The 19050-nt window shown below is 41.8% G+C and overlaps 2 protein-coding genes across 2 annotated transcripts in view; both read right to left on the reverse strand.

Annotated features, from left to right (window-relative positions):
* The window catches only part of LOC310706960 (maestro heat-like repeat family member 5), a 54027-nt gene that overhangs the window by 33886 nt on the left and 1091 nt on the right, over positions 1-19050 (reverse strand). Inside the window, exons 2-3 of the mRNA XM_083503398.1 lie at positions 7631-7897; positions 2866-3218 (exon numbers count right to left, since the gene is read on the reverse strand). Of these exons, the coding sequence (XP_083359524.1) occupies positions 2866-3218; positions 7631-7653 (376 nt within the window). The 5' untranslated portion in view covers positions 7654-7897. The remainder of the gene's footprint in view (positions 1-2865; positions 3219-7630; positions 7898-19050) is intronic.
* LOC310706952 (GPI mannosyltransferase 4-like) overlaps positions 5714-19050 on the reverse strand; it is a 56123-nt gene continuing 42786 nt past the window's right edge. Inside the window, exon 4 of the mRNA XM_083503377.1 lies at positions 5714-6065. Coding sequence (XP_083359503.1) covers positions 5982-6065 — 84 coding nt within the window. The 3' untranslated portion in view covers positions 5714-5981. The remainder of the gene's footprint in view (positions 6066-19050) is intronic.

Consider the following 19050-nt stretch of genomic DNA (forward strand, 5'->3'; position numbering starts at 1 on the left):
ATTAATCAAATTGCACAGTTGCAGGCATCAACCACCAAGTCACCTATCGTCTGCCAGTCGACAACAGCCCTTTCCACAGCAAAGAAATCATGGCTGGGAATCTCCTCCTGGCAGCTACAACCAAGCGCCCGTCCCCCCTCAGCACTCCCCCTGTAGAAGTGGAGCCCCAATTTGACACTTGATTTGGGGGGTAAAAAACCTCGTCTTATACACGAGAAAAGACGGCAAGTTCTTTCTCAGGGGGCTTCTCGCCTGTTGCAATGAGCGGGTGCATGCCATATCTGAACAGGGATCATAGAACTGTAGCGTCTGAAGGGACCTGCGGGGTCACCTAGTCCAACCCCCAGCAATGCAGAAATGGGGCAGCCACCCGGAAGTCCCTGCTCCATGTTACACGCCTCATAACAAGGAGGGGTGGGGTGGGGGGGACTTGCACCCAGACATCAAGGAAACCAAGAGAGACCCCGGCATTGTATCATCATCATAATAATAATTTATTACTTATACCCCGCCCATCTGGCTGAGTTTCCCCAGCCACTCTGGGCGGCTCCCAATCAAGTATTAAAAACAATACAGCGTTAAATGTTAAAAACTTCCCTAAACAGGGCTGCCTTCAGATGTCTTTTAAAGATAGGATAGCTACTTATTTCCTGCACATCTGAAGGGAGGGTATTCCACAGGGTGGGCGCCACTACCAAGAAGGCCCTCTGTCTGGTTCCCTGTAACCTTACTTCTCGCAGTGAGGGAACCGCCAGAAGGCCCTCGGAGCTGGATCTCAGTGTCCATGCTGAACGATGGGAGTGGAGACGCTCCTTCAGGTATACAGGACCGAGGCTGTTTGGGGCTTTAACACTTTGAATCGTGCTCGGAAACGTACTGGGAGCCAATGCAGATCTCTCAGAACCAGTGTTATGTGGTCCCGGCGGCCGCTCCCAGTCACCAGCCTAGCTGCCACATTCTGGATTAATTGCAGTTTCTGGGTCACCGTCAAATGTAGCCCCATGTAGAGCGCATTGCAATAGTCCAAGCGGGAGATAACCAGAGCATGCACCACTCTAGTGAGACAGTCCGCAGGCAGGTAGGGTCTCAGCCTGCGTACCAGGTGGAGCTGGTAGACAGCTGCCCTGGATACAGAATTAACCTGCGCCTCCATGGACAGCTGTGAGTCCAAAGTGACTCCCAGGCTGTGCACCTGGACCTTCAGGGGCACAGCTACCCCATTCAGGACCAGGGAATCCCCTACACCCACCCGCACCCTGTCCCCCAAAAACAGGACTTGTCAGGATTCAACATCAATCTGTTAGCCACCATCCATCCTCCAACCACCTCCAGGCACTCACACAGGACCTTCACCGCCTTTACTGGTTCTGATTTAAAGGAGAGGTAGAGCTGGATATCATCGACATACTGATGAACACCCAGCCCAAACCCCCTGATGATCTCTCCCAGCGGCTTCATATAGATATTAAAAAGCATGGGGGAGAGGACAGAACCCTGAGGCACCCCACAAGTGAGAGCCCAGGGGTCTGAACACTCATCCCCCAACACCACTTTCTGGACACGGCCCAGGAGAAAGGAGCGGAACCACCGTATAACAGTGCCACCATCTCCCAGCCCCTCTAGACGGTCCAGAAGGATGTTATGGTCGATGGTGTCAAAGGCCGCTGAGAAATCCAGCAGAACTAGGAAACAGCTCTCACCTTTGTCCCTAGCCCACCGGAGATTTTCAACCAGCGCGACCAAGGCAGTTTCAGTCCCATGGTGAGGCCTGAATCCCGATTCGAAGGGACCCAAATGGTCTGCATCCTCCAGGCGTGCTTGGAGTTGTTTGGCAACCCACCCGCTCAATCACCTTGCCCAAGAATGGCAGATTTGAGACTGGGCGATAGTTGGCCAAATTGGCTGGGTCTAACGGTGTTTTTTTAAGAAGCGGTTTAATGACCGCCTCTTTCAGCGGGTCTGGGAAGGCTCCCTCACAGAGAGAAGCATTCAACCCCCCGCAGAGCCCATCGCCCAGCTCTTCCCGGCTCGCTTTTATCAGCCAGGATGGGCAAGATTCAAGGAGACAGGTGGTCGGTTTCACTTGTCCAAGCAGCCTGTCCACATCCTCGGAGGTAACAGATTGGAATTGATCCCATGTAACAGGACCAGACAGAACTCTAGTACTCTCCCGCCCTGGCCCTGCTCCCACGGTGGAGTCTACCTCCTTATGAATCTGAGCGACTTTATCTGCAAAAAAACTTTGCAAAAGCATTGCAGGAGATCTTGGGGTCCCTACCAGGCCCCGGTGACGGAGGTGGTTCCGATAGATTGCGAACCACCTGAAAAAGTCTCCTGCTGCTGTTTTCTGCAGATGCCGTCGCCATTGCCACTTGGTAGGCTCGACGTTGAGCTCTAGCCCGTGTCCAGTCTGATTCAGAGTGAGTTTTCCGCCATCAGTGCTCTAGCTGTCTCAACGATTGTTTCATCGCCCTCAGCTCTGGGGAAAACCATGGAGTTGTCTGGGCTCCATGCAATCGGAAAGGGCGCTTCGGAGCCAGACAGTCAATAGCCCTGGTTAACCGCATTCCAGCGGGCCACCAGGGAATCAGCTGAGAGGCCATCAACTTGGGATAAAACATCCCCTACCACTCTCTGGAAACCAGTTGGATCCATTAAGTAGCGGGGTCGGACCATCCAAATCGGTCCCACCTCCCTGCATTGGGGAAGGGTCGCGGAGAAGTCCAGTTGCGCCAGGAAGTGATCTGACCATGGCACTTCTTTTGTTTCGCTTTTAGTTAGTGTCAGATCACCAACATCCGTAGAGGTAAACACCAAGTCTAAGGCCAAGGGGAACCCAAAAGGGATCTGGTTCTGCCTACTCACCTGGGAACGCTGACCCAGAGTCCTCAAGGCTCTTCTTTTTTGAGGGCCGCTGCTGGCTTGGCTCTTGCTTGCTGGTCCGAGGCTGGACCAGCCCTGGCAAGACTAGTGGTCTGGCCTCTGCCGCCCTGGCCTCTGCCGCTGATGGAGTAGGCTTTGCCAATGCTGGCAGTAGGACAGGGGCCTCCTCTTCATTTGAGGGGTAGATCTTGTTTTTGGGTGCAACTTGATTTTTCCTCCTGCCCTCTGTGGCTGATGTTGATGGCTTCGCCAATGGCGGCAGTAGGGCAGGGGCCTCATCTTCATTTGAGGGATAGATCTTGTTTTTATTTTTTCTTTTTAGAAAAAAAGCCATCCTGCAAGATGCAAAAAGATTAGGAATTATTGGGAAATGATATATAATGAATTGAAAAAACTGTGTAAAAAGACTTTTGTTAAGAAACCAGAAGCATTCCTTCTAGGAATTTTAGACCAAGATGTAAAAAAAGAAAACTGGGAATTATTTATGTATGCAACAACAGCGGCAAGAATTTTATTAGCACAAACTTGGAAGACAGAAGAAATACCCACGAAAGAACAATGGCAAGGGAAACCTATGGAATATGCAGAACCGGCAAAACTAACAGAAAAATTACATGAAAAGGACAACAAAGACTTTAAAAGAGAATGGGAACCATTTACAACATATATGTCAGGGGTTTAGGAGCAGAGGCAAGGGCAAGGGAGGAAACAGAGAGCGAAGGGGAGGAGGCAGAAGAAAAGATGAGTGATGACGACGACCCGAGATCTCCGAGTCTTTCCAGTGAATCAGAGGATTCACAGAAAGGAGCACCAGTGGCCAGGGCAAGGGGGGAGTCTAGGGGGGCACCCCAGGAAGATAGAGCCAGAGGGGACTCAGGGGGGAGCAGTTGGAGATCGGGACCAGCGTCACCGCCAGAGAGCAGGGAAGAGGAAGGGAGCCAGGGGGCAAGCGCTGGCAGCTCACCACAGGAGGGAGGGCACGAGTCAGGAGTGGCCACACCTCCATCGGGGAGTGAAGAAACGGTTAAGCGGAAAGTGGAAAGTTGGGCGCGCGCGCCAAGTTCAAATGCAGAGGAAGGTGACGCAGTAAGCAGCCCGGAAAGGGAGCCAGGTCCTAAAGCCCGGCGCAAGGAGACAGGAGGGTCCGGGGGGTCAGCGCCAGAAGAATCCCGGAAGGAAGAGACCCCGGGGGGTAGAGGGACCCAGAGGAGGACAGTCAGGCGGAAAAGGTGGAGCCGGGCTAGGATATTAAGTTGGTGCACACGGGGCAGAGACTCAGACGGAGCCTCGCCGATCTAGCTACTAGACGTAGAGTTGCGCGCAGCAGCGTGAGAATGGAAACTGTAACTCAATAAAGACTTTTACTTAATGATCGCTGGCTAGCGTGATCCTCTGTGAGCTAGGATCTTCAAGCAGCTCTGACAATATATGAAGAGGCAACATAAAGAAATGGACTCATTGGCAGGGTTTGTCTACAACAAAAAATAAGACTATATGTATTGAGGAAATTTTGGGGAAACATCAAATACGCAAGGTGAACAATAGGGAAATAAAACAAATGTGAGTACGAGGGAAGTCCAGGGGAGGAGGGTCGAAATATGAAAAATTGTTAAAGATATAGTGTTAGAAGTAGAATCCATGGAAAAATCAATAAAAAATTATTTTAAAAAAATAAATAGAATCTCTGGATAAGAAATTGTCATTTTTAGGTAATCTGTTAAGACTGGAATATGATATTCCAGTTTTGATTGCTGGAAATTTAGCAATTGGGAAATATTACCCTGGATATTGACAGAATCTGGGAATGATTCAAAGTATTTGGTATGGTATTTTTATTTGTAAACATTGAAATGAGGAAGTCTTTTTACTCAGAGTGAGAAGGATGACCAAATATTTGACAGGCCTGGAAATAGCAAGCTCGTGTAGATCCAAGGGGGGAGGAAGTGGATACCGCGGAAGAATATTGTAAAATTTATGGAGGAAAATGATCTGACATGATCTACTATTCCAGCCTGGTTATCTCTTCCTAATTCTGGGTGCTGTTTTTTATTATCTTCAATATCTCTTGTGAAAAGTTCTTTTAATGTACGGTCAGTAAAAGCCTGGATGTAAGGCCTGCCTTTTGTGTGAATAGTTTTGTTTTAGTTTTCTCATTATGGGTGGATCCCAGGACAGACTAGGTCTGGCTGAAGGTCTGCCCTGAAACCTTGCTGGAAGGATCGCACCTTGCTGGGCCACTTTGCAGGAGTCGACTCCTGCAGGCGGCTTGTCTTGTGTGCGGGTGGAGGTGCGCTGCCTGCAGAAGTGGACCCTGGGACTAGCTACCTGGAAAACCTCTGTGCCTGAGGACGCCACAACTCCTGTAGCCTTTTCAGGCTTTGCCCTCGGGTGGGAAGAGCACTGCACCCGAGAGAGGGAAAGGGGAGTCAAACAGGCACTCAAGGGATAATTTCAGAGAAAAAGCTTTATTTCTACCATCCGGGATTGGTAGAAGGAGCTAGAGTGATAACTTCACAAACAAGCACGAGTTCACAGCCATTTGCACAGAGCATATATTCCCCTCCAGTTCCCTCCCCCTTCTCCCCCTCCTCAGGGGTCCTGCCTCATGAGTTTCCCTGAGCGTGAACAGAAAGCTCTTTTTTAAAAAAAAATAAAATAATATTTATTGCTTTTCCAACAATTTAAACACTACAAAAAAGAAAAAAAAAATGGACAATACAATACAACACAAAAACACTACATAACACTAATACTAATACATAACATTAACACATTAAACTAAGAAAACAAAAACAGTTTAAAACACATCACATTTCAATATCTTATCTTTCATTCACTTATTTCCACGACCTCCTCACACCTCCCTTTTTGTATTCCACTTCTATTAACTGTTTCAGCAATTCCTTTCCATCTTCCTCTGTTTTCTATCCTATAATTATCTTAACACATTCTAACCTTATTTTTTCCTTTAACACTCTATTATCTATTTATACTTAATTCCTTATAACATTTCTACTAAAGCCATATAACTTCATTCCAACATTTTTCTAACATTCATTAATTTTACAGTATTTCTGTAAATAGTCTTTAAACTTTTTCTAGTCTTCTTCCACCGACTCTTCTCCCTGGTCTCGGATTCTGCCAGTCATTTCCGCCAGTTCCATATAGTCCATCAACTTCATCTGCCATTCTTCCCGGGTGGGTAAATCTTGTGTCTTCCAATACTTCGTGATGAGTATTCTTGCTGCTGTTGTTGCATACATAAAAAAAGTTCTGTCCTTTTTTGGCACCAATTGGCTGACCATGCCCAGGAGAAAGGCCTCTGGTTTCTTCAGGAAGGTGTATTTGTTTTTGTTTTTTTTTAATATTTTTAATTGCATTTTTTCCAGATATAAATACACAGTCAGATATACAAAGAAACAAGAACAAGAAGAAAAGAAAAAGAAAAAAGATATATCATTTCCAAGCTTTTTTCAATCTTCTACCGGACTTCCCCACATCTCCCTCACCGTGCATTCTTAACAATAAAAATATCAGCAAATTATAACCTTGTTTCATGCGTTTCTTTTGTACTTTCCAATTATTGCATTTTAAGTTTAAATTACTTAATACTAATTTACTCTAAAGACAAATATGATGTTATTTTAAACATTTAAACATTAATCCTTTCATTTAGTGTAACTTAGTTTCATATATCATCCACTCTCTTTGCTGGAGCTAACCTTTCCAAATCATGCGGATTCTTATAGTTCATATAACTTATAAAATTTTTGCAAATAGTCCTTAAATTTTTTCCAATCCTCCTCCATTGCTTCTTCTCCCAAATCTCGGATCCTGGCAGTCATCTCAGCCAATTCCATATAGTCCATCAATTGCGTCTGCCACTCTTCCAGTGTGGGTAAATCTTGAATCTTCCGATGTTTTGCGATAAGAATTCTTGCTGCTGTAGTTGCATACATAAAAAACATTCTATCCTTTTTTAACACCTTTTGGCCGACAATGCCCAAGAGAAAGGCCTCTGGTTTCTTAGGAAAGGTGTACTTAAACACCTTTTTTAACTCATTGTAGATCATTTCCCAGTAGACCTTCACTTTTGGACAGGTCCACCACAGGTGAAAGAATGTCCCTTCAGCCTCCTTACATTTCCAGCATTTATTATCAGACAAATGGTATATCTTAGCAAGCTTGACTGGGGTCATGTACCACCTGTATATCATTTTCATAATGTTTTCTTTCAAGGCATTACATGCCGTAAATTTCATACCGGTGGTCCATAACCTTTCCCAGTCTTCAAACATAATGTTGTACCCGATGTCTTGAGCCCATTTTATCATGGCTGATTTAACTGTCTCATCCTGAATGTTCCATTTAAGCAGCAAGTTATACATTCTCGAAAGTACCTTAGTCTTTGGTTCTAACAATTCTGTCTCTAGTTTCAAATTTTCCACCTGGAATCCTGCTTTTTTGTCCAACTTAAAAACCTCTTGAATTTGAGCATAATGAAACCAATCTTGCATCTTATTCTTTAGTTTTTCATAGCTCTGTAACCTCCAGTTATCTCCAATTTTTTCTACTATTTCCCCATATTTCGGCCAACCGGCCTCCATATTGGGTTTTTTCCAGGCCTTGGCCTCCACTGGTGATACCCACCTCGGGGTCTTACTCTCTAATAAGTCTTTATATTTTGTCTGACCATAAATATTGCTTTTCTAACAATATGGTTTTTGAACATTTTGTGAGTCTTTACCTTGTCGTACCACAAATATGCATGCCATCCTAACGAATTATTAAACCCTTCCAGATCTAGGACATCCGTGTTCTCTAAGAGCATCCAATCTTTCATCCAGCAGAAGGCTGCAGCTTCATAATATAACCTTAAGTCTGGCAGGGCAAACCCCCCTCTTTCCTTTGCATCTGTTAGTATTTTAAACTTTATTCGGGGCTTTTTGCCCTGCCAAACAAACTTTGAAATATCCTTCTGCCACTTTCCAAAACATTCCACTCTGTCCACGATCTGTAGGGTTTGAAACAAAAACAACATCTTTGGCAACACATTCATTTTTATAGCTGCTATTCGACCCAACAAGGAAAGTTTCAGTCTTGACCAAGATTCCAAATCCTTTTTAACTTCTGACCAACATTTTTCATAGTTATCTTTAAATAAATTCAAATTTTTGGAAGACAAGTTAATCCCCAGGTATTTCACTTTTTTGACCATATTTAACTCTGTTTCCTTCTGAAACCCATCTGTTTCTAAAGGTGTCAAGTTTTTCCCCAAAACTTTAGTCTTTTGTTTGTTCAACTTAAATCCCGCCACCCGACCAAACTCATGAATCAGTTCTAAAACTCTTTTTGTACTGGGTTCTGGCTCCTGTAGTGTTAAAACCAAGTCATCTGCAAAAGCTTTCAGTTTGTATTGTTTCACTCCGACCCGTACTCCTTGCACCAGCCGGTCCTCCCTAATCATATTCAAAAGCACCTCCAGGACTGAGATAAATAATAGGGGAGATAGGGGGCACCCCTGTCGTGTTCCTTTTTCAATTTTGAACTCTTCTGTCACCACATTGTTCACTATCAACTTAGCTTTTTGTTCTGAGTAAATTGCTTCTATACCATTTTCAAACCCCCGTCCCACTCCCATCCCTTCCAAATTTTTCTTCATAAACTTCCAAGAAATGTTGTCAAAGGCCTTCTCCGCAACAATGAAAATTAACACTGCTTTAGTGTTAATGTTGGTTTGCAAAAGTTCCAGAATATCAATAATATTCCTAGTATTGTCAAACAAGTGTCTGCCTGGGAGAAAGCCTGCCTGGTCCTTATGGATTACTTCATTTAATACCTTTTTAAGTCTACTTGCTAAAATGTCCGCAAAGATTTTGTAATCCACATTTAGGAGTGAGATGGGACGGTAGTTCTTAAGCTGGGTCTTCTCAGTTTCCGATTTAGGTATCAATGTGATGAAAGCTTCTTTCCACGTTTCCGGTGCCCTCCCTCCCTCCATAATCTGGTTACAAACCTCCAGTAATGGTTGTGTCAAATAGTCTTTTAATATCTTATAGTACTTGGAGGTAAGTCCATCTGGGCCTGGAGATTTGCCTAGTTGCATATTCTGAATGGCTGCCTCGATTTCCTGTTGTGTAATTTTATAGTTCAATATTGATCTCTTCTCCTGAGATAGTTTTGGTAAGCCATTACCTTTTAAAAATTGATCTATCTCAGACACTTCCTCAGGCCCTTGCGTGTATAGTTTTTTGAAATATTTCTGGAAGCACTTTCTAATTTCATCTGGTTTCTGAATGTTTCTCCCTTCAACCTCTAAATTAGTAACAAAGTTCAATTTTTGTCTCTTTTTCAACTGCCATGCTAGCAGTTTTCCACATTTATTCGCCGATTCAAATGATCTTTGTTTCATTTGTTTAATTTTCCATTCCACCTCTTGATTTATCAGTTTCGCATATGGTGCTTGATGGAATTTAATTTCTCTTAAGATCTCTTGATTTGGGTTTTGGTCTCAATTTTTTCTCTCCATCTCTTATCTTCTCTAATATCTTATCCTTTTTTCCATTCCAAGTTTTTTCTTGATCGTATTCTGTTGTATCAGAAACCCTCTCATTACCGCTTTACTTGCGTCCCAGATTGTTCTCTTTTCCACCGAGGTGTTCAAATTGATTTCAAAATAGTCCTTTAAGGTTTTTTGGGCCTTCTTTACAATCTCTTGATCTCTTAGTAGGCTGTCATTCATTTTCCATCTGAAGGAACCGGCCGGAGTAAGTCTCAATTCCATTTTCAAAGCATTATGGTCGGAGCAAGTCTTTGGGCAGATTTCCACTCTTCTAGTCTTAGGTGCCAGCCCTCTAGTTGTCCAAATTTGGTCGATTCTTGTCCATGACAGGTGGGCCTCAGAAAAGAATGTTCCTTCTTTACCTAAGGGGTTCCTTGTCCTCCAAATATCAATCAAATCCATATTGTCAGTTAATTCAAAAAAAGTTTTTGGTAGTCTGCCATCTTTGGTTAGATTTTTATTTTGTGACTTATCCATATGAGTAGAGACCACCCCGTTCATATCGCCCATCATAATGATGTTGGAATAGTCCAGATAATCCAGCAATGTCTCATGTAGCTTCTTATAAAATTCCGATTTCCCCTCATTTGGTGCATAAATTCCTAATATCAAAAATTTTTCTCCTTGAGTTTGTATTTCAATTGCCAAGATTCTTCCTTGCTCATCTTTAAACAAAAATTTCGGCGACAAGTTCTCCTTTGCGTAGATCACAACGCCTCTCTTTTTAACTCTGTCTGAAGAAATAAATTCTTGGCCTAGTCTTTTATTGATTAACACTTTCCTGTGGAGTCTAGTCACATGTGTTTCCTGCAAGCAAATAATGTCCAATTGTTCTTTTTTCAAAATATGGAAGATCCTTCTTCTTTTTTCCAGGGAGTTTGCTCCATGAATATTCCAGCTGTACAGCTGCAGAGACATCCTGAATCAATCTGTTGTTCCTCTTTAAGGGGTGTCCTTCTTTTCGTCCGGACCCGGAGGTGTAGGAGTTGGTACTATTCCGGATTGTGGCGGTGGCCAAGGACCTGCTATTCCCTTCTGCAAGTCCTCTCCGTGGTCATGCAGGAACTTCTGGTTGTCTTCTGTTGTTTTAATTTTAACTTTCTTTCCTTTGTAGTTGAAAGATAAACCTTGGGGAAACTCCCACCTGTAAGGGATCCCGTTGCCTCTCAGTAGTCTTGCTAGATCAGTATATTCGGTTCTAAGGTCCAAAAGTTGTTTTGGTATATCTTTGTAGATTTCCGCCCTTTTATCTTGAATATCCAATGATTTCTTGAAATGGAGGTCTAATATTTTGTCTCTCTCCTGTTTAGATCTCAGAATAATCAAACAGTCTCTGGGCCTGTCCCTCCTTGCAGCTCTTCCCAGTCTAAACGCAGTTGTTATTTTAAAATCTTTGTCTGCTTCTATGCCCCAGAACTTAGAAAATTCTATTGTCAGGTAGCCAATCAAATCTTCTTTTTCGAGCTCTGGGATAGATCTTAGTCTCAAATTATTTTCCCGATTTCTCAATTCCACCATAGACAGGTAGGCCTGTTGGTCACTGATGTGCTTGTGGAGTGGCCTTACCTCCCCTTTTATGGCCTCAACTTTCTGATTTGCTTGATCAGCATTTAAATTGGCTGCTTCAGCCAATTTCCGATTCTCAGCAGTTGCTTCTTTAAGGTTCTCAATTGCTTGTGTATGTTGTGCAACTTGTTCAGTCAGTTTTGTGATAGAGGATGTGGCTAGGTCAATTTTTGCCGTTTGGTCATCCACCTTCTTGTTTAAGATTGCAAATTGTTCCAGCATTTCTTTTAATAATGTATCCGATCCTCCTGCAGCCATATCCTCTGTTGCAGGCTGTTCAACTTCCTTTTCTTGTACTCCCAATACAGCTGGGACAGATGATCTGCGTGGCTGAGCAGTCAAAGTTGTTTGCACAAGTTGAGTTTGCCTTGCTTTCGTTTTTGCAGATCTTGTTTTCGGTGGGCCACTCATTCCACACCTGTCTATGAGTCAAGGTCAAGTTGTATATATCCCATGGGAAAGACAGTTCCCAAATGTAAATAACAAAGCAGCAGAGAGTCAAAATAAAGTTTGTTCCCAAGCACTTGTAAATCCAAAGATCCACTAGGGGGAGTATTATTACAGTTCAAAGAAGAAAGAAAGAAGTTTGTCCACCATTAAAGTCCCTGCAGTCCCAAACAATTTAACAATAGTCCTTCAAACTTTTTTAACTTACAGAGCACTTCCCAAGTTGCCACAAAGTCTCATCTAAAAGATGCCAGTTACAGTTCCTTAATTGTATCCTCCAATAACACTCAACTGTAGCAGTTTCTATTTTAGATACAGTTTCCGCAATGACAGCTCTCTTTTCTCCTGTCAGTCCGATATTTGGTGTCTTAAATTTGTAAAATCCATAGAGGGGAGGAGAGTCCCAATTAAAATCCGATACAATAATAAAAAAAAGAAACTTGCCTTTCCTCTTTTGTATGCCAGTTCCACCAATGCACAATCGTTCCAAATTTATAATCCTTTTACAGGAAGGTGTATTTGAATACCTTTTTCATTTCGTTATAAATCATCTCCCAGAATGTCTTAATCCTTGGGCATGTCCACCAAAGGTGAAAGAATGTACCTTCAGGCTCATTACATTTCCAACATTTATTATCGGGCAAATGGTAAATTTTTGCAAGCTTGACTGGTGTCATGTACCACCTATAAATCATTTTCATTAAATTTTCTCTTAGGGCATTACATGCCGTGAATTTCATACCTGTGGTCCATAACTGTTCCCAGTCAGCCATCATTATGTTATGTCCAACATCTTGTGCCCATTTAATCATAGCTGATTTCACCATTTCATCCTGAGTGTTCCATTTCAACAGCAAGTTATACATTCTTGACAGATTCTTGATTTTTGGCTCTAACAATTCTGTTTCCAATTTTGATTCTTCCACCTGGAAGCCAATTTTTTTGTCCAAGTTATATGCCTCCATTACCTGGTAATAATGAAGCCAATCTCACACTTTATTTTTCTATTTTTCAAAGCTCTGCAATTTTATACTGTCTCCATCTTGTTCCAGAATTTCCCAATATTTCGGCCATTTGGCCTCCATATTGAGTTTTTCCTGTGCCTTCGCTTCCATTGGTGACAACCATCTTGGGGTTTTCTTTTCTAACAAATCCTTATATCTTATCCAAACATTAAACAATGCTTTTCTGTCAGGGAACTGCCATCAGAGGCATGCGAGAAGGAGAGGGTCTCTGATTCTGCAGGAGAAGGTCCCAGCGCTAGGGGGAGACTCAGCTGGGAAAAAGGGGAAGAGAATGAGTGTAACACCAGGGATCCAGGAGAGGAACGGGACAGGGAGGTGCAGGGGCTCCAGGACTCTTCGTTGGAAGTTAGTGAGGAGAGCCCAAGCACCCCGCTGCCCACGCCCACCCTGCACAGGAGACTCCCGTGCAGTGAGAGGCGGAAACGATTGGGCGTCAAACAACTCTTATGTTGGCAACGCTTTAAGAAACGCCCACAGACAGATTCTACGAGTGACTAAGGGCAGCCACGCTGAGATGGACTGTGCAGTCCGGAGGGTTTAACCAGGCAATCTAATGCTCAAACAGAGCAGGATTACGCACGAGTAACTCCCAACCATTATATTTTCTAACAATATGATTTTTAAACGCTTTATGTGCTTTGACCTTATCGTACCACAAATATGCATGCCAGCCAAATGCATTATTAAAACAACTTCTTGAAACAATCCATCTTATCCAAAATTTGCAATGTTTGAAATAAAAACAACATCCTTGGCAATACATTCATTTTTATCACAGCAATTCGGCCTAACAATGATAACTTCAGGTTTGTCCATATTTCTAAATCCTTTTTCACATCAATCCAACATTTTTCATAGTTATCCTTAAATAAATTCACATTTTTGGCAGTCATGTTAACCCCTGAGTATTTCACTTTCTTAACCAATGTTAGTCCTGTCTCCTCCTGAAACTTCTCTCTCTCATTCACAGTTAAATTTTTCTCTAAAACCTTAGTTTTCATCTTGTTCAACTTAAAACCTGCTACCTGTCCGAATTCTTGGATCAGTTCCAATACCCTTTTAGTACTAGATTCTGGCTCCTGTAAAGTCAATACTAAGTCATTGTAAAGTCAATACTAAGTCATCAGCAAATGCTTTCAGTTTGTACTGTTTAGCTCCCACTTGTATACCTTTAACCTCTTTGTCCTTTCTAATCATATTTAACAACACCTCAAGGACCGATATAAAAAGCAATGGAGAAATTGGGCAACCTTGTTGTGTCCCTTTCTCAATCTTAAACTCTTCTGTCACTACATTGTTCACAATTAATTTTGCCTTTTGTTCTGAATAAATTGCATCTATACCGTTTTCAAAACCTTGACCTACCCCCATCCCCTGTAGATTCTTCTTCATAAAACTCCAAGAGATGTTGTCAAAGGCTTTCTCTGCATCCACAAATATCAAAACTGCCTTAGTATTGATATTCACTTGTAGTTTTTCTAGAATATTAAATATATTCCTCATATTGTCAGACAAGTGTCTGCCCGGGAGAAAGCCCGCTTGGTCTTTATGAATTTCTTCTACTAACACCTTTTTTAATCTTTTAGCCAAAATATCTGCAAAAATTTTGTAATCCACATTAAGCAACAATATGGGGCGGTAGTTCTTGAGCTGTGTCTTTTCAGTCTCTGTTTTCGGTATAAGTGTAATGTAAGCTTCCTTCCACGACTCCAGTGCCTTTCTCCCTTCCAATATTTCATTGCAGACTTCCTTCAATGGTTGTATTAACCATTCTTTCAAAGATCTGTAATATCTTGAAGTCAAACCATCTGGTCCTGGAGATTTACCTAATTGCATGTTCTGAATGGCCCCTTCCACCTCCTGATCCGTTATTTTGTAGTTCCACATTAGCTGTTTTTCCTGAGAGATTTTATGTAGTCCATTTATTTTCAAAAATCGATCAACGTCCGTTTCTTTCTGCTTCTCCTGTGTATAAAGTTGTTTAAAATACCTCTGAAAACACTTCCTGATCTCCACTGGGTTCTGTATATTCTTTCCTTCCACTTCCAAATTCGTAATAGTATTGAGTTTTTGTCTTTTTTTCATTTGCCAGGCCAACAATTTTCCACACTTATTTGCCGATTCAAATGTCTTTTGCCTCATCTGTTTAATCTTCCATTCTATTTCCTGATTCATCAGCTTCTTGTATTGTACCTGGTATAACTTTATCTCTTTCAAGATCTCCTGTGACTTTGGTTTTGCTCTCAGTTTCTTCTCTCCTTCCTTTATTTTCCTCAGGATTTTATCCTTTTTTCATTCTGAGTTCTCTTCTTAATTGCATTCTGTTGTATTAAGAATCCTCTCATAACCGCTTTGCTTGCGTCCCAAATCACTCTTTTTTCCACTGTAGTATTCATGTTTATCTCGAAACAGTCTCTTAGAGTTTTTTTGGGCCTTTTTGGTCACCTCTTCATTCCTGAACAAAGTATTGTTCATCCTCCATCTAAAGGAACCAATTGGCGTCAATTTCATTTCCATCTTCACGGCATTATGGTCAGAACAAGTTTTGGGGCAAATCTCCACTTTGCTGATCTTTGGAGCCAATCCCCTGGTTACCCAGATTTGGTCAATTCTTGTCCATGTCATTTTAGCCTCAGAGAAGAAAGTTCCCTCTCTTCCCAGAGGGTTCTTCATTCTCCAAATGTCAACTAAATCCATATTTTCAGTCATGTCGAAAAAGGTTTTTGGTAGTCTGCCATCTTTGGTGACTACCTGTCTCTGTGCCTTGTCCATATTTGTAGACACCACTCCATTCATGTCTCCCATCAAGATCATATTATAGTCCATGTAGTCCATCAGAGTCTCGTGTAGCTTCTTATAGAACTCCGATTTTCCTTCATTTGGTGCATAAATACCTACGATCAGAAATTTCTCTCCTTGTGATTGAATTTCAATTGCAACAAATCTTCCTTGGTCATCTTTGAATATGAATTTCGGTGATAGGCTCTCCTTTGCATAAAGGACCACTCCTCTTTTTTTAACTTTGATGAGATAAATTCTTGGCCCAGTCTTTTATTACTTAATATTTTCCTGTGTAGCCTTATCACATGTGTTTCTTGTAAACAAATCAAGTCCAAATGTTCTTTTTTCAATAAATGAAATACTCTCCGCCTTTTTTCTGGAGAGTTCAGTCCATTCACATTCCAGCTCGAAACCTGCAACGCCATCATGTAATTACTTTGATATTCCTCCAACTGCACCCAATGCTTGCTCTTCTTTTGTTGGTGGTGGTGGTGACACGTTCACTGGGAGATCCAGTCCAAAGGATAATGCTGATATATCCAATATTCCCCTGTTTGGTGATCTTCTATCTGATGCTCCTTGCTCTAGTCCTCTATCTGGTGATCTTCTATCCAATGCTCTTGGCTCTTTTCCAAGTTCCTTCTGCAGATCTTCTTCGTATTTATACAAAAACTTTACTTTCTCTTCTACTGATCTTATTTTTATTTTCCTTCCTTTGAAATTGAACGATAGACCTTGGGGAAACTCCCACCTAAAGATGATTTTATTCCTTCTCAGCAGGGCAACAATATCTCTGTAGTTAGGCCTAAGATCCAAAAGATGTTTCGAGACGTCTTTAAAAATTTCCACTCTTGACTGTTGTACTTCTAAGTTCTTCTGGTAGTGCCAGCTCAAGATTCTATCTCTCTCTTCTTTAGTTCGAAGGGTGATCAAGCAGTCTCTTATTCTATTCTTCTCTTTTTTCCCTCCTCTTCCAAGTCTGAAGGCCCTCACAATTCTAAACTCTTCTTGACCCAAGTCCAAGTCCCAAAGGTCAGCAAATTCCTGTGTGAGAAAGTCTGTCAAACTTTCCTTCTCCAATTCGGGTAGGGCTCTAATCCTCAGATTCATCTGTTTTTCTTTAAGTTCAATCATAGCAAGCGTCAACTTATGTTCATCAAGTTGCCTCTGTAGGGCTGGGACTCTCTCTCTCTCCAGTTGTGTTACTTTACATTCAGCAGCAATGGCTTTCTCGCTAGCTTTCCTCCGCAGTCTGCCGTATCAAAGTAGATTCCTGTATCAGTTTCTGGATGGTTTCTATATTGGTGTTCACCTTTTGTCCCAAGTTATTTATACTTTCTGTATTTAAGTCGATTTTAATAGTTGCAGCATCCACTTTCACATTTGTCGCATCCGCTTTCTTATTAAGCTGTTCCAATGAATCATTTATCTTATTTAATGCAACCGCTAAGGCCTCTTCTGTCGACATTCCTCTTGATTTTGATTGTACTGGTGCAGAAGCAGCAGAAGAAGAAGCAGGGAGGCCTGGTGTTGAGCCTCTCCTGGGTTGCTGCCAAGTTCTCCCAGACCTTAATGTTTTTTTCAGCAGTTAACTGGTCTGTTTTTTCCTTTCCATTTGCCATAACACTTAAAAGATTCAAGGTCAGTCCCAGAGTCTCAGAGTTTTTATCTTGCAGCTGGAAATTCCCCTAGCCCAGCTCTTGTAAAGTCACCAGTTCAAAGGCTTCCACTAGGGGGAAACAGTTTCTATTTATATTAGTCAGTAATGTCCTCTTTTAAACACAGTTCAAACAATCCAAAGTTAGTTTCAGTTTTCAGTTACTTTTACTCCTTTTTTAAAAGCAGCCGGAGACAGTATTTCTCTTGTTTAGCTAGCTGTCAATGAACGTTCTAAACAGTGTCAATGAACATTCCAAAAGACATCAGTCCTGCTAGCAGCCCGTTCCCAGGGTCAGAGCAGCGGTATTTTGGGGTAGAATAGCAATGATCAAGATGAACGTGCTACCCAAGTTACTATTTTTATTTCAGACGATCCCAATATTAAGAGGAGTTAAAATTTTTAAGGAGTGGCAGAGATCGATTTCAAGATATATCTGGCAGGGCAAAAAACCGAGAATTAAATATAAACTGTTAACGGATGCAAAAGAGAGGAGGATTTGCCCTGCCAGACTTGAAGTTGTATTATGAGGCATCATGTCTTTGCTGGGTAAGAGATTGGATAAAGCTCAAAAACACGAAATTATTGGACTTAGAGGGATTCGACAATAGGTTCGGGTGGCACGCTTATTTATGGCAGGAGGGTAAAAAAGGTCATCAATCTTTTGGAAATCATATATTCCGGAAATCGCTAATCGAAGTATGGATCAGATATAAAAATATATTAGAAAGGGGGGTACCACATTGGCTATCCCCTTTAGAGATGATGGGAATTAAGCAACTCAATATGAGAAGTAACTGGGTCACATATGGAGACCTGGTATTCAAAGAAGGGGACAAATGGACAGTTAAACCATATGAACAAGTGAAAGAACATGTACGGGACTGGTTGCACTATTGGCAGATAAGTAATATGTTTAAAAAGGAGGTGAAAGAAAAAGGGTATGAGGAAAAGGATTTGAAGTTCCAAACAGAAATTGTTAATAATGATCGTAAAACCATATCAAAAATGTATAAAATCCTACTAGAATGGCATACGAATGATGAGGAGGTGAAAGAGGTAATGATCCACTGGGCCAGAGATCTAGGGTACAGTATAGAGCTGGAAGAGTGGCAAAAGATATGGAATCAAAATCTGAAATTCACAGCATGCATAACACTAAAAGAAAATGCCATGAAGATGGTATATAGATGGTACTTAACACCGGTTAAATTGGCCAAAATGTATAAGATCTGTAATAAATGCTGGAGGTGTAGAGAGAAAGAGGGCACGTTTATGCCCCCAGAAGGGCTTCTGGGGAAAAATATATGATGAAGTAAGGAAAATGCTACAATTTAGCTTTGTTAAGAAACCAGAGACCTTTCTACTAGGGATAACCAGAAGGGAAATTAAAAGGAAGGATTTCAAACTTTTCCAATATGCAATAACTGCCGCGAGGACGCTGACAGCTCAAAGGTGGAAACAAGAACAAGTACCGACTCTGGACAAATGGAGAAATAAACTAATTGATTATGCGGAATTAGACAAACTAACGGGGAAAATTAGACTTCAAAGAGACCATAAGTTTTTGGAGGATTGGGGAAAATTTAGAGAGTATTTGAAAACTATATGTGAGGAGAATACAACGCTAGTGTGTTTTAAAGAGGCTTTGTGAAAAGTGAGGAATATCGCAAAAATGTAAATAAGGATATAAAGAAATTACTTAAAGGTGATACTATATATTAAGAAATGTGTAAATAGGAGAATTATTATGGATGACTGTCAGAGGAGTGGAGGGAGGTTCAACAAACTAAAATACGTGATGTGGAAAATGGAAAGATGGAAGTTTTTATAGAAAATGTAATAAAAAATATTTGCAAACAGAGCAGCGGTATTTTAGCTCTCTTCACTCTCTCCTGCAGGCATACTCAGTCCACAACTCCCCCCCTTCTCCTGCCTCCAAGGGGGGGCTTAATGTTCTTTACCGATGGAAATTTAGTCTTTTACAAAAGGCTTTCCAAGACTTCAGCTTGCAGCCTCATTGCTTCAGTCTATTTACAAAAGGGGAAGGTGGACTTCCTGTATTGAACCTCCCCGTTACAATACCAAATTAAACGTTTAAAAAATCCAATTCTCCCGCTTCAGCTTTA

The sequence above is a fragment of the Podarcis liolepis genome, assembly GCF_965112155.1.
Source record: "Podarcis liolepis genome assembly, chromosome: 5".
In the NCBI taxonomy this organism is placed as follows: domain Eukaryota; kingdom Metazoa; phylum Chordata; class Lepidosauria; order Squamata; family Lacertidae; genus Podarcis; species Podarcis liolepis.